Source organism: Neltuma alba, unplaced genomic scaffold (assembly GCF_004799145.2).
Source record: "Neltuma alba isolate B1F8T4 unplaced genomic scaffold, ASM479914v2 tig00012402_pilon, whole genome shotgun sequence".
NCBI classification, from domain to species: Eukaryota; Viridiplantae; Streptophyta; class Magnoliopsida; order Fabales; family Fabaceae; genus Neltuma; species Neltuma alba.
Genome location: NW_021636895.1, coordinates 512500 through 524602, shown reverse-complemented (window position 1 = coordinate 524602; position 12103 = coordinate 512500). Strand labels below are relative to the sequence as shown.

Genomic DNA, 12103 nt, shown 5'->3' with positions numbered 1-12103 from the left:
TTGGCCAACAGAAAAATATTATTTTGACTCAAAATTAATAATCATATAAAATAAATGTTATATTTAGGACTAACATTAACTCTGTAATTATGTTCTATATTAAGAATCAGAATAATAAATTTGTCAATAATTTTTTTACCAACGTAATAAATAATATATATAAAAATATCATTAATTAATTGTTAATATGTGTATGTATATTTATCAAATATAAGATTAAATGTGTTTTTAGGAAAATGAACATTTTTTAGAAAAATTAAAGTTTGGAACGAAGGAGAAGAGCTGCTCAAAAAAATAAGAGAATGAGGGAGGAGAAAGAAGGAGAAAGGTGAAGGCATCTGACACTTTTACTCATGCAGCGATAAAAAGGAAAAAAATTTCACTTTCAGTGAAACCATGATTTTGATAGAGGAAACCATGATTTCATGATAAAACCATGATTTCAAAGAATGATAAGGTGTTTGGATGCTTTTTTCTTAAAACTTGGTTTTCTCTTCAAATTTGAAGAAATACCCAAACACTCTTCTAGATGATAATATCTTATGCTTCATATTTGTGTAAAATTAAGGGAATACTTGATTAGGAAGCAACAAGTCAGAGTAATAATTAAGGAATACAAACTTCATAAATATAATTGAATACACAATTTAGAAGAACATATTGGTGGGCTAATCCTGCATAACAACGTAATTAGGATGTGGAGGGGAGGCAAGATTAAAGACTCCCTAGTCAGCAATAGGGGTCAATGGGTGCACCATTTCATTTGGAATGTTGGGTTCTCATATTTTAATATTTTTATCTTTAATAATGTAAAAACAGATAAGTTGACGAGACCTAAGCTAGAACGCAGAAAGCCGCACCCGGTTTCTTTCATTCAGCGTTATCGTTTGCCAAAAGGGTGTTTCCAGATAAGATTTCATTTCCGGGAAAATGACATCGTCTTCCCTAATTTCCCTCTAATTTCATTGTTTATGTGGGAAAATCTGAGCTTCTAATGGCTCTTCTTATCCATTCACCGGTGGCGCTCGTAAACCCCAAAGTTTTCTCCGATCACAGCCCTAGCTTTAGGAAGCTTCAGAGCGGTAAATCCTTCACAGACGGTACTGTAACTGGGCCTAATTGTGGGATAAGAGTTTCTTGTAGGGTGAAAGAGTTTGGGGTGTCGCATTTGAATCAGCATGTGAGAGTGAAGCCGTACGGTCTTTTTTCAGCCCCGGTAAAGCTAGAATCGAGGCCGAGCAAAGAGGAGGAAGAAAAGCAGAATTACTATTTGAATCTGGGCTATGCGATCCGGACTTTGAGGGAGGAGTTCCCTGAGCTCTTTTATAGGGAGCTTAGTTTCGATATCTACAGGTTTGTTGAGTCTTCGCATAATTAATTCGTGATTTTCCACCACCGGGTAGTTGAGTGTTTGAGGATAATAGGTTTTTTTTTTTTTTGGTTATGATCTTTGTTTTCCACCAATTTATCATTTGTAATTTTATAGTTGAACATAAATTATGGCCTTTGACACTGATTGCATGTATTGATTATATCATATAAAACGTACAGCAAGGTGCAAACAGTACAGAAGACACGAACAGCGCAAAGTGTAGTGCTTATGTTTTACATGACTGATTATGATCCTGCCTTAGGAGGGATTGACTAAGCTGGATGTTAAAACGCTGACGTTTGCATCTGGAAGCTCCTACTGTTGTTGATAATTTTAAACCTTTAGTGTCAACATTAACACTGGACAGAATATTTAAGTTTCAATTTGTAGATTGTCACTGACTAAATGTTATCTGTGGATCAGTGACTTGATTGATTTTCATTCTAAAATTTTGGTATGCGTGCTTTGAATGTATCAAATACTAGTATAGGAAATCGGAAACCGGAATATACCCAGTGTCGAATTGAGTTGTTCTGTGGGTTTGTTCCTGTGTCTAAAATTTATTGCTCAATGATTGCAATATTATGTCCACTTTGCAGGGATGATATCGTATTTAAAGATCCTCTCAATACATTCATGGGCATTGAGAATTACAAATCAATCTTCTGGGCATTACGATTTCATGGCAGGATCTTTTTCAAGGCTTTGTGGGTTGACATAATTAGCGTGTGGCAGCCTGTTGAGAGCACGATAATGGTTCGCTGGACCATTCATGGAATCCCTCGAGTTCCATGGGAGAGTCGTGGAAGGTTTGATGGAACCTCTGAATATAAACTTGACAAAGAAGGCAAGATTTATGAACACCGGGTTGACAACATTGCTGTGAATTCACCTCCAAAGTTTAAAGTGCTTGGCGTGGAACAATTAATCCAATCTATTGGATGCCCCTCAACCCCAAGACCAACTTACTTTAAAATATCTTTGTCTTCAAAGAGAACTTTGCATGGGTGAAGTTCTTCAAAATTTTGGTGTAAATTGTGAATGTTATGCTGAAGTATTGAACTAGACATATAAAGCTGTCGTATATTTGTGCTCCAATGTAGTAGTAAGTGTGTAAAGGATCTATATTGGCTGTTGTAAGTAGCAAAATTTTCAGCCATGTATATATTTTGTACACTCCGTTTATTCTATGGATTTGCTAAGCGTTGTCATCAGATGCAGTTGGACTTTCGAAGAAAATGTTTTGATTTCTTAAAGCAATTCTCATAGATGCATTAGAAGAATGGGGTATTATATTCAAGAGTGATGTTCATGTACAACTATAAGGGAGGAACATACAAAAGGATTGATGCGTACTATAAACGCACGGGCATGCAGTTGTAAGATTCTAGTCTCTAGACATCACTTTTTACGGAGGAACTATATCCAGTTTGATCATCGTAGTACTTGGACCATAACATGACACCTCCATAATTTGCAGCGGTTTTGATAGCCGGGAGCACCTTTGAGGTAAGATCAGTCACAGGAATAAAACCACTTCCAGCCGCCTGGGGAGATGCAGGCAGCCCTAAGAAAACTTTTGTGCTCGGGATGTCTGCAATCCGTTGCTTCCAGGCATTTTCAAGATTGTTAATATCTGTAGAACTGTACTGGCATGGAGGATTATTGTAAAACTGAACCCAGACATAGTCAAAAAGGCCTGTCTTAACGGCATTTCCAAGCCAGGCATCAGGAAAAGGGCACTGTGGAGCTGCTGTAAGGTAAACCTTCTTTCCTTTGCTGGTGTATCCTGAAAGTAGAGATGCCATTATAACGCAAACTATATAATTATCTGAGTTTTATTATTACCTAATCATACTGCATTATTCTGATCAGTCATAAAACTCTTTCAAAGTTTGGATTTTTGGATTAACCACTGACTCGTGCTTCATTCTTTATTCACTTATGTCCTCTCTCTCCTCTTGCGGTGATCCATAATTCCATATGACAGAGGAAATAATATTGAAAATCTTTTAGATGAACAGTAAATAGGAAAATAAGTCGCAGTCAATCCAATTAGTTTGGACCTTACTTAGACCCAACTGTTTGTTAGCCATACCTGAGAGATATCTGGCAAGATCGTCCCAATGCTGGTTTGTTCCTTGTTCAATGTCAAAGTCAATTCCATCCAAGACAGCTTCACCAAGAGGACGAGAAGGTGAGTTTCCCCCCAAAAAGTTATTCCAAAGATAAATGGCAACCTGTCTAGCATCCTCTGAGGATGAAAGTGAGTAGCTCCCTGCACCTCCACCAATTGAGAGCATGACCTTAATGCCCTTGGCTTGACAAGACTTTATGTCAGCACTTAGAGACATGCAGGCATTGCTATATGCGTCACAATGGCCTGAAAGGTCTATCTTGGGAATCCTGCCATTGCCAAAAGCGTAGAGAAAAGCTATGTTCACAAAGTCATAGTTTCCTGAAGCACAAGTCTGTGCTAGAGTTCCCTCATTCCCGTTTTGACCCCAGTAGATGGCAATCCCGCCAGCCTCTGATCCTCTTGCTAGGGTAAGCAGCACCACTGAGAAGAAAATTGGCATCAGAGTTCCTAAAGTGCCTGCCATTTAATCTCTCTCGTTTGAAATTTAAAGGTTTTTTTTTTTTTGGTCTGGGGATGTATCGCTCTATCAGCAAGAGAGGCTTATATAGTTGAAGGTGGCTGATGAGTTTTGAAAGTAATCTTGTATTGCTTATGAAACTGATCGGCGTGCCTTGAGGGCTTTCTCTGGATTGCGTTTTCGGCCTAAAACAATGTCATATGAATGGTAACTAAAAGTCAGGTGATCTGATTTCTGCCTTGTCTCTTGGTAGCTCTTCTTTTCTCCAACGTACGCCATGAGCAGCTCTCTTTAAAACAAAAATTCTTCTTGTCCTATAACTTTTGTTCGATTCATAAACAACCCATTTCAGTTATCTGCAAGCGCGAGAATATATTAGTTTCATTTTATTATTTATTTCCCAAAATAATTGGTACTTTGTTTTCATTGTGTATGAGAAATGTAATATTCAAATGAGTACTACTCTTTCTGTTGAATTTAATTTAATCCTAAATATAAATGTTTTACCCATTTTATCCTGTTATATTTATTTTATTTTCCTAACTAATTTTACTAAGGAAAAGTTTCATAAAAAGAGCCCTGAAATTATCATTTCTTATTTAGGAACTTAAGAGTTGAAAATAACAGGAAAAAAAATGTCTGATTTGATATTTTGTAAATGTAATTAAATGATTAAAATGTTCTTGTATCATACTACTTCCGGTTCTTAATATAAGATCCTGTTTGACTTTTATTTTGATCCTAAATATAAGACTCCCATCTACTTTGTCTCTCATATTTATATATTTTTTTCAAAGTAGCCCTTCTAACAATAATAATTCTAGTCAATACGTTTAATTAGCAATGATATTTTAATAAAGACAACACCTATTTAAGACAAATAACTAACTCAACTTACTTCTTTAATCTCTTCAAATTAGTCAACAAGCTTTTATAATTAGAACCGGAAGTAGTATTTGGGAAAAAAACATTAGTCCATATGTTTATCACTGTTAACTGTTCAACACTTATTATTGTGAAATAACTTATCACTGCATATAATGCCTGATTAAAAATATCATTTTTTTTAGTTTTTTTTATTTATCATTTTCCCTTTTACTAAAATAAAATCTAATGTTAAAATACGAACATTTTAAGAAAATGATGTCATATTTATCAAAATTAACTACCTTATTTACTTTTTTTGATCTACTCAAATTAATTAACTTTTACATTAAAAATAAAAAAAATTCATCATCTATATTTTGATATAGAAAATGGTAAGCGAGAAGTTAAGCCTCCGTTCCCCAATAAAATCTCATTTCATTAGAAGCAACCAATGCCGTCATTTTCCCTCTCCATCCTTTTCTGGCTCAATAACACTGCTTCAAATTTTTTTCAAATGTGAAGTTGCAAGTTGGGACCCTCATAGGTGATGGGTGCATTAGTTCCTCAGTGAAGGATGGCACACAAAAAAATGGCCTAATGATATTCTGTAATCAAAGGTGAGAGGGCTAAAAGCCATCAGAGAGCTTCAAATATTTTCCCTGACAAGAAAGTCATGCTCACGTACAAAACCTAGAGCATGATGCCGTATTCCATAATCAAAGGTGAGAATATGGAATCAAAGGTGAGATGGCTAAAAGCCCATTTTGTTCAAACATCAGGGAGCTCCAAATATTTTCCCTGACAAAAAAACTCATGCTCAAGTATAAAACCAAGAAGAGCATGATGCCCGAGCATACAAAAATATTAAAGCTTTCGCTAATATAATTGATGACTGAAAGATCAGATATAAGAAGTCCAACATTGGAGAAGCCAGCGAAAACCATAGCATGAAAGCGAAATATGGAGCTACGCCTTGAAGCCAAAGCCGGGGGTACCACAATACTCTTCCAAACCCAACCCAAAAGCTAACAACCGCAGGCAAATTAAACAAGGCTCTACGGAACTAATAAATTAAACATCTGGAGCCAAAGTTCTTAACAGTTCAAACCATTGCCATTTCATCTCATCACTCTAACTTCTTGCCTTTCAACGGACCCCTTGGGATCTTACTCAAGACCTTGTCATCGAACACAGCATACTGCTTTTTAATCTCAACGGTAGCCTTCTCAGCAAACGGGTCTATCTTATCCTGGTACTTGTCATACAGGACAGGAACAGTGTGCAATGTAACAAAGGCTGCGCACCAAATGAGGATTTTCAGATCGATCAAATACCATAACATGAACATAATGCTTCAAATAATGTTATTGTTCTTACATATGTAAAACAAGGTCAAGAAGTTGCACCAAGTTCCTACAATTGATAGGATCCACAAACCAGCAATAACCTAACAACATCAACATCAGATTCCTCAGGATGAGACAATGTCATGAATTTCTTTGAAGATTAAACATCACCCACCAAGTTAGGCACTAAAAATTTATTGCAGTGCAGCAATTAAAATCATAATCAAGCCGAACAATCAGGGCACAATATAAGTTAGGATCAATTAGTAACATGCAAAATCTATATTGCTCAGTAATGACATAATTATATTATTTTTGCATCAAGGATGGAATGAGATGGTAAATCACATTCACATACAATAAGGAACTTCTTCAGATCTCTTCCTGAAGCTATATTACGCAAGACAGCAAATCCCCTATTGATTTCAATTCTCAAAGCAGCTGCAACTTGCAGGAATGGTTCCTCAGGTAGATGAACTTCCGGGATGCGAGGTGCAGTTCTACAATATGATTTATTGAGCAATGTTAAAGGTTAAATAAATATGAGGCCCCCGCTATACCTTCATTCAATAGATCATAAAGTTGGAGGCCTACTTGTTTATGAAGGTATGGGCATTGGACCACAAGAACAAAACTGCAAGCAGCAGTATCAGAATGTGACAGACCAAAGTGAGAAGGTGATACTCTAGCAACTCGAAAAACACCCAAATGCCTGTGGCTGTGCCAAGTACACTGGCAGATATTTTTTTGTTCCTCCACAGCAACACATCAGCAGCTGCAATTAGTGATTACCATGGGAGTATTAGAAAAACACATCATAATAGCAAAAATAAATAATACCAAATCACACAAGGGAAATATAGATTGCCGATCTAACACTAAATTCCCTAAAATATAGAATATAAATATAAAATTATCGTTACATTTAAAGATCATCCAAAGTTAAGTCAATCAGTATCCCGGACAGCCTAGACAAGTCACTGTCTAGTCCCCATTTATAAGAAAATCCAGTGGTACAATCCATACTCCATAGCATTCCATCGATTCGAAACAGTGATTATGCTAATTAATTTTGAAGACCACAACCTACATCACAGATCTGACAAGACTAAAATCGATGAGAAAGCAGGGGGGAGAGCCAGAAGGTTCATACGCTTTCCACCGCCGAGAACAGAATGTACCGGCCTCTCCCTCCCGAAAAGCCGAAATACTTTGTCCTTCACTGACGAAGTAACTGGCTTCTCAGAATCGGAATCGGAAGACGACGAATCGTGACCATTAAGCTTCTCAGCTACTTTCTCCATAACCGATCCAAGACCAGTAACGGTGCTCTCCGCTTCCTCCGCCATTGTCGTCGCCCAACCCGAAGCTAGCGATCCGAAATGCTAAATTCAAGTATCGATGTCCTCAATGCGAGGGCGTGAGCAAGGGAAAAATTTGAGGTAGGGTTTCAAGTGAAGGTGAGTGCAATATTTATAGGTACGAAAAACGAGATGAATCCGAAGCGGCGAGGCTCAGGGCAAATTTGAATAGAGATAACGAGCGGAGAAGGAGGAAACGGCGTTTAATTTTTTAATGCCGTCAAGATCCACGCCGTGATAGTTGACGGCGTTCGATATAAGTGCGTGCCCAGTCACATAGTGCCGCTTTCCACAAAGAAAACACCGACCGAAAACGGCAGGTGACACGTGGCGGTTATTTAGTGGCAGAATACTATGGACGGCTTATACTTTCTGTTCTGGGTTAGATGGACGGCTCATACTTTCCACTGGTTAATAATAATAATGTGGCAGTTGATATACGGCCAGTCTTGATGGAATTTGATTTATCGGTGAGGGCGGGGACGCTATCGGAAAGCTGGCTTCTTGTAAACATGACATCATGTTGTGTTAATATGAAGTGATTAAATTGGCAAAAAAAAAAAAATGAAGTGATTAAAAATAGTTTTTGTTGCTGTTATAAAATAAAAAATTAAAAATGTGTTGAAGCATTGTACAATATTTCAATGAAGACTAAATCCTTTTCAGCTAAGCTAGAAGGATTTTTAAGCAGATTCAAACCGTGGAAAATGTAAAGATGAGGCCGATTATAAAGGAAGGTCAGGGTATTAACTTGATTTGTTAAAGCTAGCTGGATTCGGCAGATCTAATATAGGCACCGTTTAGTATTATTTTTAAAATCACTTATAATCACGTTTCATATAAATTGAAACTAAAATATTCTCACATACTTACTTATTTTGCATTATATAAATCATAATTAAAAAGTCATTTATAAATTATTTTAAATAGACACATAGTTATTTGATCTAATGGGTGTGAGTGTATACTACTCATCAGAGTTGACCCTAGCACATTATTATAGAAACCCGCCTTCCCCTGATAAGGGAGTGGACCCACACACCAATTCATTTCTCCATAACAACTTGGGAGTGTCAATCGAGTTGTAGGTTCTTAACTCATAATATCCTCAATAACTTCAGCAAATATTTTAGCATAAACAGCTCAAACAGATTATGAGAAATAGAGTGTGTTTGAATTATTGTTATATGGAGAGATAAGGTAAATTTATTTTGTGACAATAAAATCTAATGTTTTCTCAGATATCAAGGACAAAAGATAAGTTCATCCTTTGTCTGTAAAAAAAAAAAAAAAAAAAAGAGCCCATCCAACTATCTTACCTGGCGATGCCTTCGACTAACTTTTTTGGACCTGTATATATCAAATACTACCTCCGATCCTTAATATAAAATCTTGTTTGATTTTTATTTTAGTCCTAAATATAAAACTCCAATCCACTTTGTCTCTCATATTTATACATTTTTTGTCAAAGTAGCCCTTCTAATAATGATAGTTCTAATCAATACACTTAATTAGCAAGAATATTTTAGAAAAGACAACACCTATTTAAGACAAATAACTAACTCCATTTACTTCCTTAATCTTCTCAAATTAGTCAACTGGCTCTTATAATTAGGACCGGAGATAGTATTTATAAGCATATTGACAATTCTCCTTATATACTTATTTTGTATTCTATAAATTATAATCGGAGGATCTTATCATCATTCTAAACGAGAAAAATCACAATCAAGTTCGCGTGTAGTTTATTAATATTCTTTGGCATTAGTATGGGCATATGGAGCTTTCATGGTAGTTTAGTTGCTAATACTGACTTTTTCAGGCATGTTAGTGCTTCTTTGTTTCCTGCTTCATTTGGAACTTCGTAATCATGTTAATGTCTCTTTTTTATTTTATTTTTTTTACCAAAAATGATTAATCACTGTGAGAGAAAGCAGCAGATCCCGAAAGAAGAGGGGAATGCAGTTTGCACTCTGCACACACGCCCCAAATCCCAAATTATTTACCACAAAAAGCGAAGATCGTAAATTGGGCTTGATCCGGCCCAGGACCCTAGTCTGAAGAACCAACATTTTTATGAAGGATTTTTCCCCCTTCTAACTAGAAGATCGGGAAGGATCATGTTCCGATTACTATCGACCATCGTCCCCTGATAATTTTAAAAATATCTTAACTGATACACTACCTCTTATCTTAATTATAAGAGTCAGTTGACTGATTTGAAAAAATAAAGAAAAAAAGTTTAGTTAGTTATTTGTAATAAATATGTATTGTCTTTTTTAAAATATCCTTATTCATCAAATATGTTAGCTAAAACTATAATTATTAGAAGAACTATCTTGGAAAAAATTGAGTAAATATGAAAGAAAAATATATTTAGATCTAATATCTATGACCAATATAAAAGTCAAACAAGATCTTATATTAATGATACGAGTAGTATCATATTATATTGTATTTGGCTCTGCCAAGAGATTCTCGACATGAAAAAAAGAAAAAAGATTATACAGAGTCTTGCTACCCTGTAAATTATAAACAATATAATTCTAGTCAAACTTTTTTTTTAATAAGGACAACGAGGGTTACCCATCTTAAAATATTAATAGGAGTTTTGTAGAAGTTGAGTCCATAGATTTTATAGAGAAGGCCAAGCTTGAAAATTCAGAGCAAAAACAGGTCTTTTACTCGGGTAGCCCAGAAGTCAATATACCTACTACCCTGTCTTTAATATAAGATAACAAGTGTTGGTCCAAGTGGAAGGGACTTGGGCCCCTTAAACATCATGTCCTGGGTTCGATCCTTGGGGCGGTGTGTATGGAAAAAACACTGTTGGAGGGGTCCCCGCTACGGCGCCTGACAGTACCCCGAGAGATTAGTCTCTTACCGTTCGGGTGGAGGATACTCTGGGCAACCAAAAAAAAAATATATATATAAGATAAAAATTCATTTGACTTTTTGTTTTGATTTTAGATATGAAAATTTAATTTTAATTCATTTTATTTTTCATATTTATTTATTTTTATGTAACAGTATATAATAATTTTAATTAATATTCATTATTACAAACTACCAATGCACAGAACATCTCTCTACAGAGTTACTCCATGTTAGTACATGAAACAGCACTCGTATGCAGCACTAACATTAACATCTACGACCTGCTTTCTTCCTTTCCCTTGCAATTCATCAAAACCACAAAGAACGAACAAAACTTCCTCCAAGAAAAGGTTACAAAGGAAATTATTACCATCCTCAGCGAAACCCAGAACGCCCGCCCAATAAAGAAAATAAAACGTTGTCCATGATCAAATCGTACCCGATCGGAGCTCAAATTAATAAAAGGAGAAGTCAACTGCTGCGCCTCCGATCAGCCGCGTACTGAGATAGAGGCACCACCTCCTGCAACGGCGTCGAGATCGGAGTTGAGATCGGCGTAGGAAGCGGAGAGTTTCTGCAGACGGGGCAGGAGCCGTTGAGCTTGAGCCATGCATCGAGGCAGACGAGGTGGAAGAAATGGCGGCACTCCGGCATCATCCTCAGCATCTCGGAGTCCTTGTACTCGCACAAGCAGATGGAGCACGTGATATTGTTATCAGCGGTGTCGGCGGCGGCGAGAGCGTCCTCGGTGTATGAGAACCTCGGGTAGGAGTTGATAACATTAGGAGCGAGACCGAGGAGACGGAGTTATCATCACGGTTGTGGTCTTCATCGGCGACGAAGATGATGCGGGGGAGAATGATTCCGTCGGGGGGAGGGGGAGGAGGAGGGGAGGGAGGGTGAGGCCGGCAGCAGAGGTAGGAAGAGAGGAGGAGGGTGGAGAGGAGAAAGAGGAAGGCAAGGGCGATGGCGATGGAGTAGCCGAGGCCGATGTTGGAGAGGAAGGAGGAGGCCGAGGCGGCGGAGGACATGAGGAGGAGGAAGAAGAAGAAGGGGGATCTCCATTTGAGGGAGAGAGGAGGAGAAAGGGGATGTTAGTGAGGAAAGGGTGGGTGGGAATCTCAGCTATTGCATTTAATACTGTGGTTTTTGAGAGAGAGAAAGTGAGAGTTGATAGGCATTAAATTGGAGAAGAGAAAATTTGAGCTTTTCTGCTTCCTCCACTTCGCTTTTGGAGGTTGCAAGTGGAGGCAAATGGACCATCAATTCAGCTGCAACTCCAAGCACTTCTCTGACTTTCTTTAAGCCACTTAACCATTTGATTAATGGCAATTTAGTTAAGTGCACCTCTTGCATTACGTCATCTCTCAACTTTCAAGGCATTCAAGATGGGTTTTTGAATAATGTTAATTTTTTTTTTATCCTATTTATAAGTGGATCACTCTCCATATGCTGTTTTAAGGCATCTTCTAAAAGTAATTTTCATCCTAAGCATAAATCACTAACTAACTTAATGTTAAAAAGCTCACAGAACTTCATGTTTCTATATATCTGTATCATTTAAGTCGGGATAAACTACGAAAACATTTTCAATTTATGACAAATTTAGTGCTTTGGCTGCCTTTACATGTAAGAATTAGTTAAGGATGCCCTGTAATAAGAACCAGAGGGAATACATTGTAA

At 37.1% G+C, this 12103-nt stretch overlaps 3 protein-coding genes and 1 pseudogene across 3 annotated transcripts; 1 reads left to right on the top strand and 3 right to left on the bottom strand.

The window, feature by feature from the left end:
* The first annotated feature begins 861 nt into the window (after positions 1-861).
* On the top strand, positions 862-2606 carry LOC114726760 (uncharacterized). Its single transcript, XM_028913458.1, has 2 exons — positions 862-1353; positions 1972-2606. The coding sequence occupies exons 1-2, from the start codon at positions 995-997 to the stop codon at positions 2381-2383; spliced, it is 771 nt and encodes a 256-aa protein (XP_028769291.1). The 5' UTR covers positions 862-994; the 3' UTR covers positions 2384-2606.
* A 160-nt stretch (positions 2607-2766) lies between these two features.
* Positions 2767-3951, bottom strand: LOC114726759 (acidic endochitinase-like). Its single transcript, XM_028913456.1, has 2 exons — positions 3471-3951; positions 2767-3161 (listed from the first exon to the last, which is right to left on the bottom strand). The coding sequence occupies exons 1-2, from the start codon at positions 3949-3951 to the stop codon at positions 2767-2769; spliced, it is 876 nt and encodes a 291-aa protein (XP_028769289.1).
* A 1538-nt stretch (positions 3952-5489) lies between these two features.
* Positions 5490-7613, bottom strand: LOC114726761 (reticulon-like protein B5). The gene is made up of 5 exons (XM_028913459.1): positions 7336-7613; positions 6777-6957; positions 6541-6682; positions 6214-6283; positions 5490-6132 (listed from the first exon to the last, which is right to left on the bottom strand). Exons 1-5 carry the CDS (start codon positions 7529-7531, stop codon positions 5963-5965), a joined length of 759 nt encoding a protein of 252 aa, XP_028769292.1. The 5' UTR covers positions 7532-7613; the 3' UTR covers positions 5490-5962.
* A 2970-nt stretch (positions 7614-10583) lies between these two features.
* Positions 10584-11525, bottom strand: LOC114726762 (RING-H2 finger protein ATL67-like; annotated as a pseudogene).
* Between the last annotated feature and the right edge of the window lie 578 nt (positions 11526-12103).

Bases quoted from the DNA above. Each gene is read 5' to 3' on its own strand.
- LOC114726760 (XM_028913458.1), top strand. From the start codon at position 995: ATGGCTCTTCTTATCCATTCACCGGTGGCGCTCGTAAACCCCAAAGTT. The intron at 1,354-1,971 runs GTTTGTTGAGTC...TCCACTTTGCAG, and splicing joins CTTAGTTTCGATATCTACAG to GGATGATATCGTATTTAAAG.
- LOC114726759 (XM_028913456.1), bottom strand. From the start codon at position 3,951: ATGCCAATTTTCTTCTCAGTGGTGCTGCTTACCCTAGCAAGAGGATCA. The intron at 3,162-3,470 runs GTATGGCTAACA...CTCTACTTTCAG, and splicing joins TCTTGCCAGATATCTCTCAG to GATACACCAGCAAAGGAAAG.
- LOC114726761 (XM_028913459.1), bottom strand. From the start codon at position 7,531: ATGGCGGAGGAAGCGGAGAGCACCGTTACTGGTCTTGGATCGGTTATG. The intron at 6,958-7,335 runs GTATGAACCTTC...CACTAATTGCAG, and splicing joins TGTTCTCGGCGGTGGAAAGC to CTGCTGATGTGTTGCTGTGG. The intron at 6,284-6,540 runs GTATGTGAATGT...TGATGTTGTTAG, and splicing joins ATCTGAAGAAGTTCCTTATT to GTTATTGCTGGTTTGTGGAT.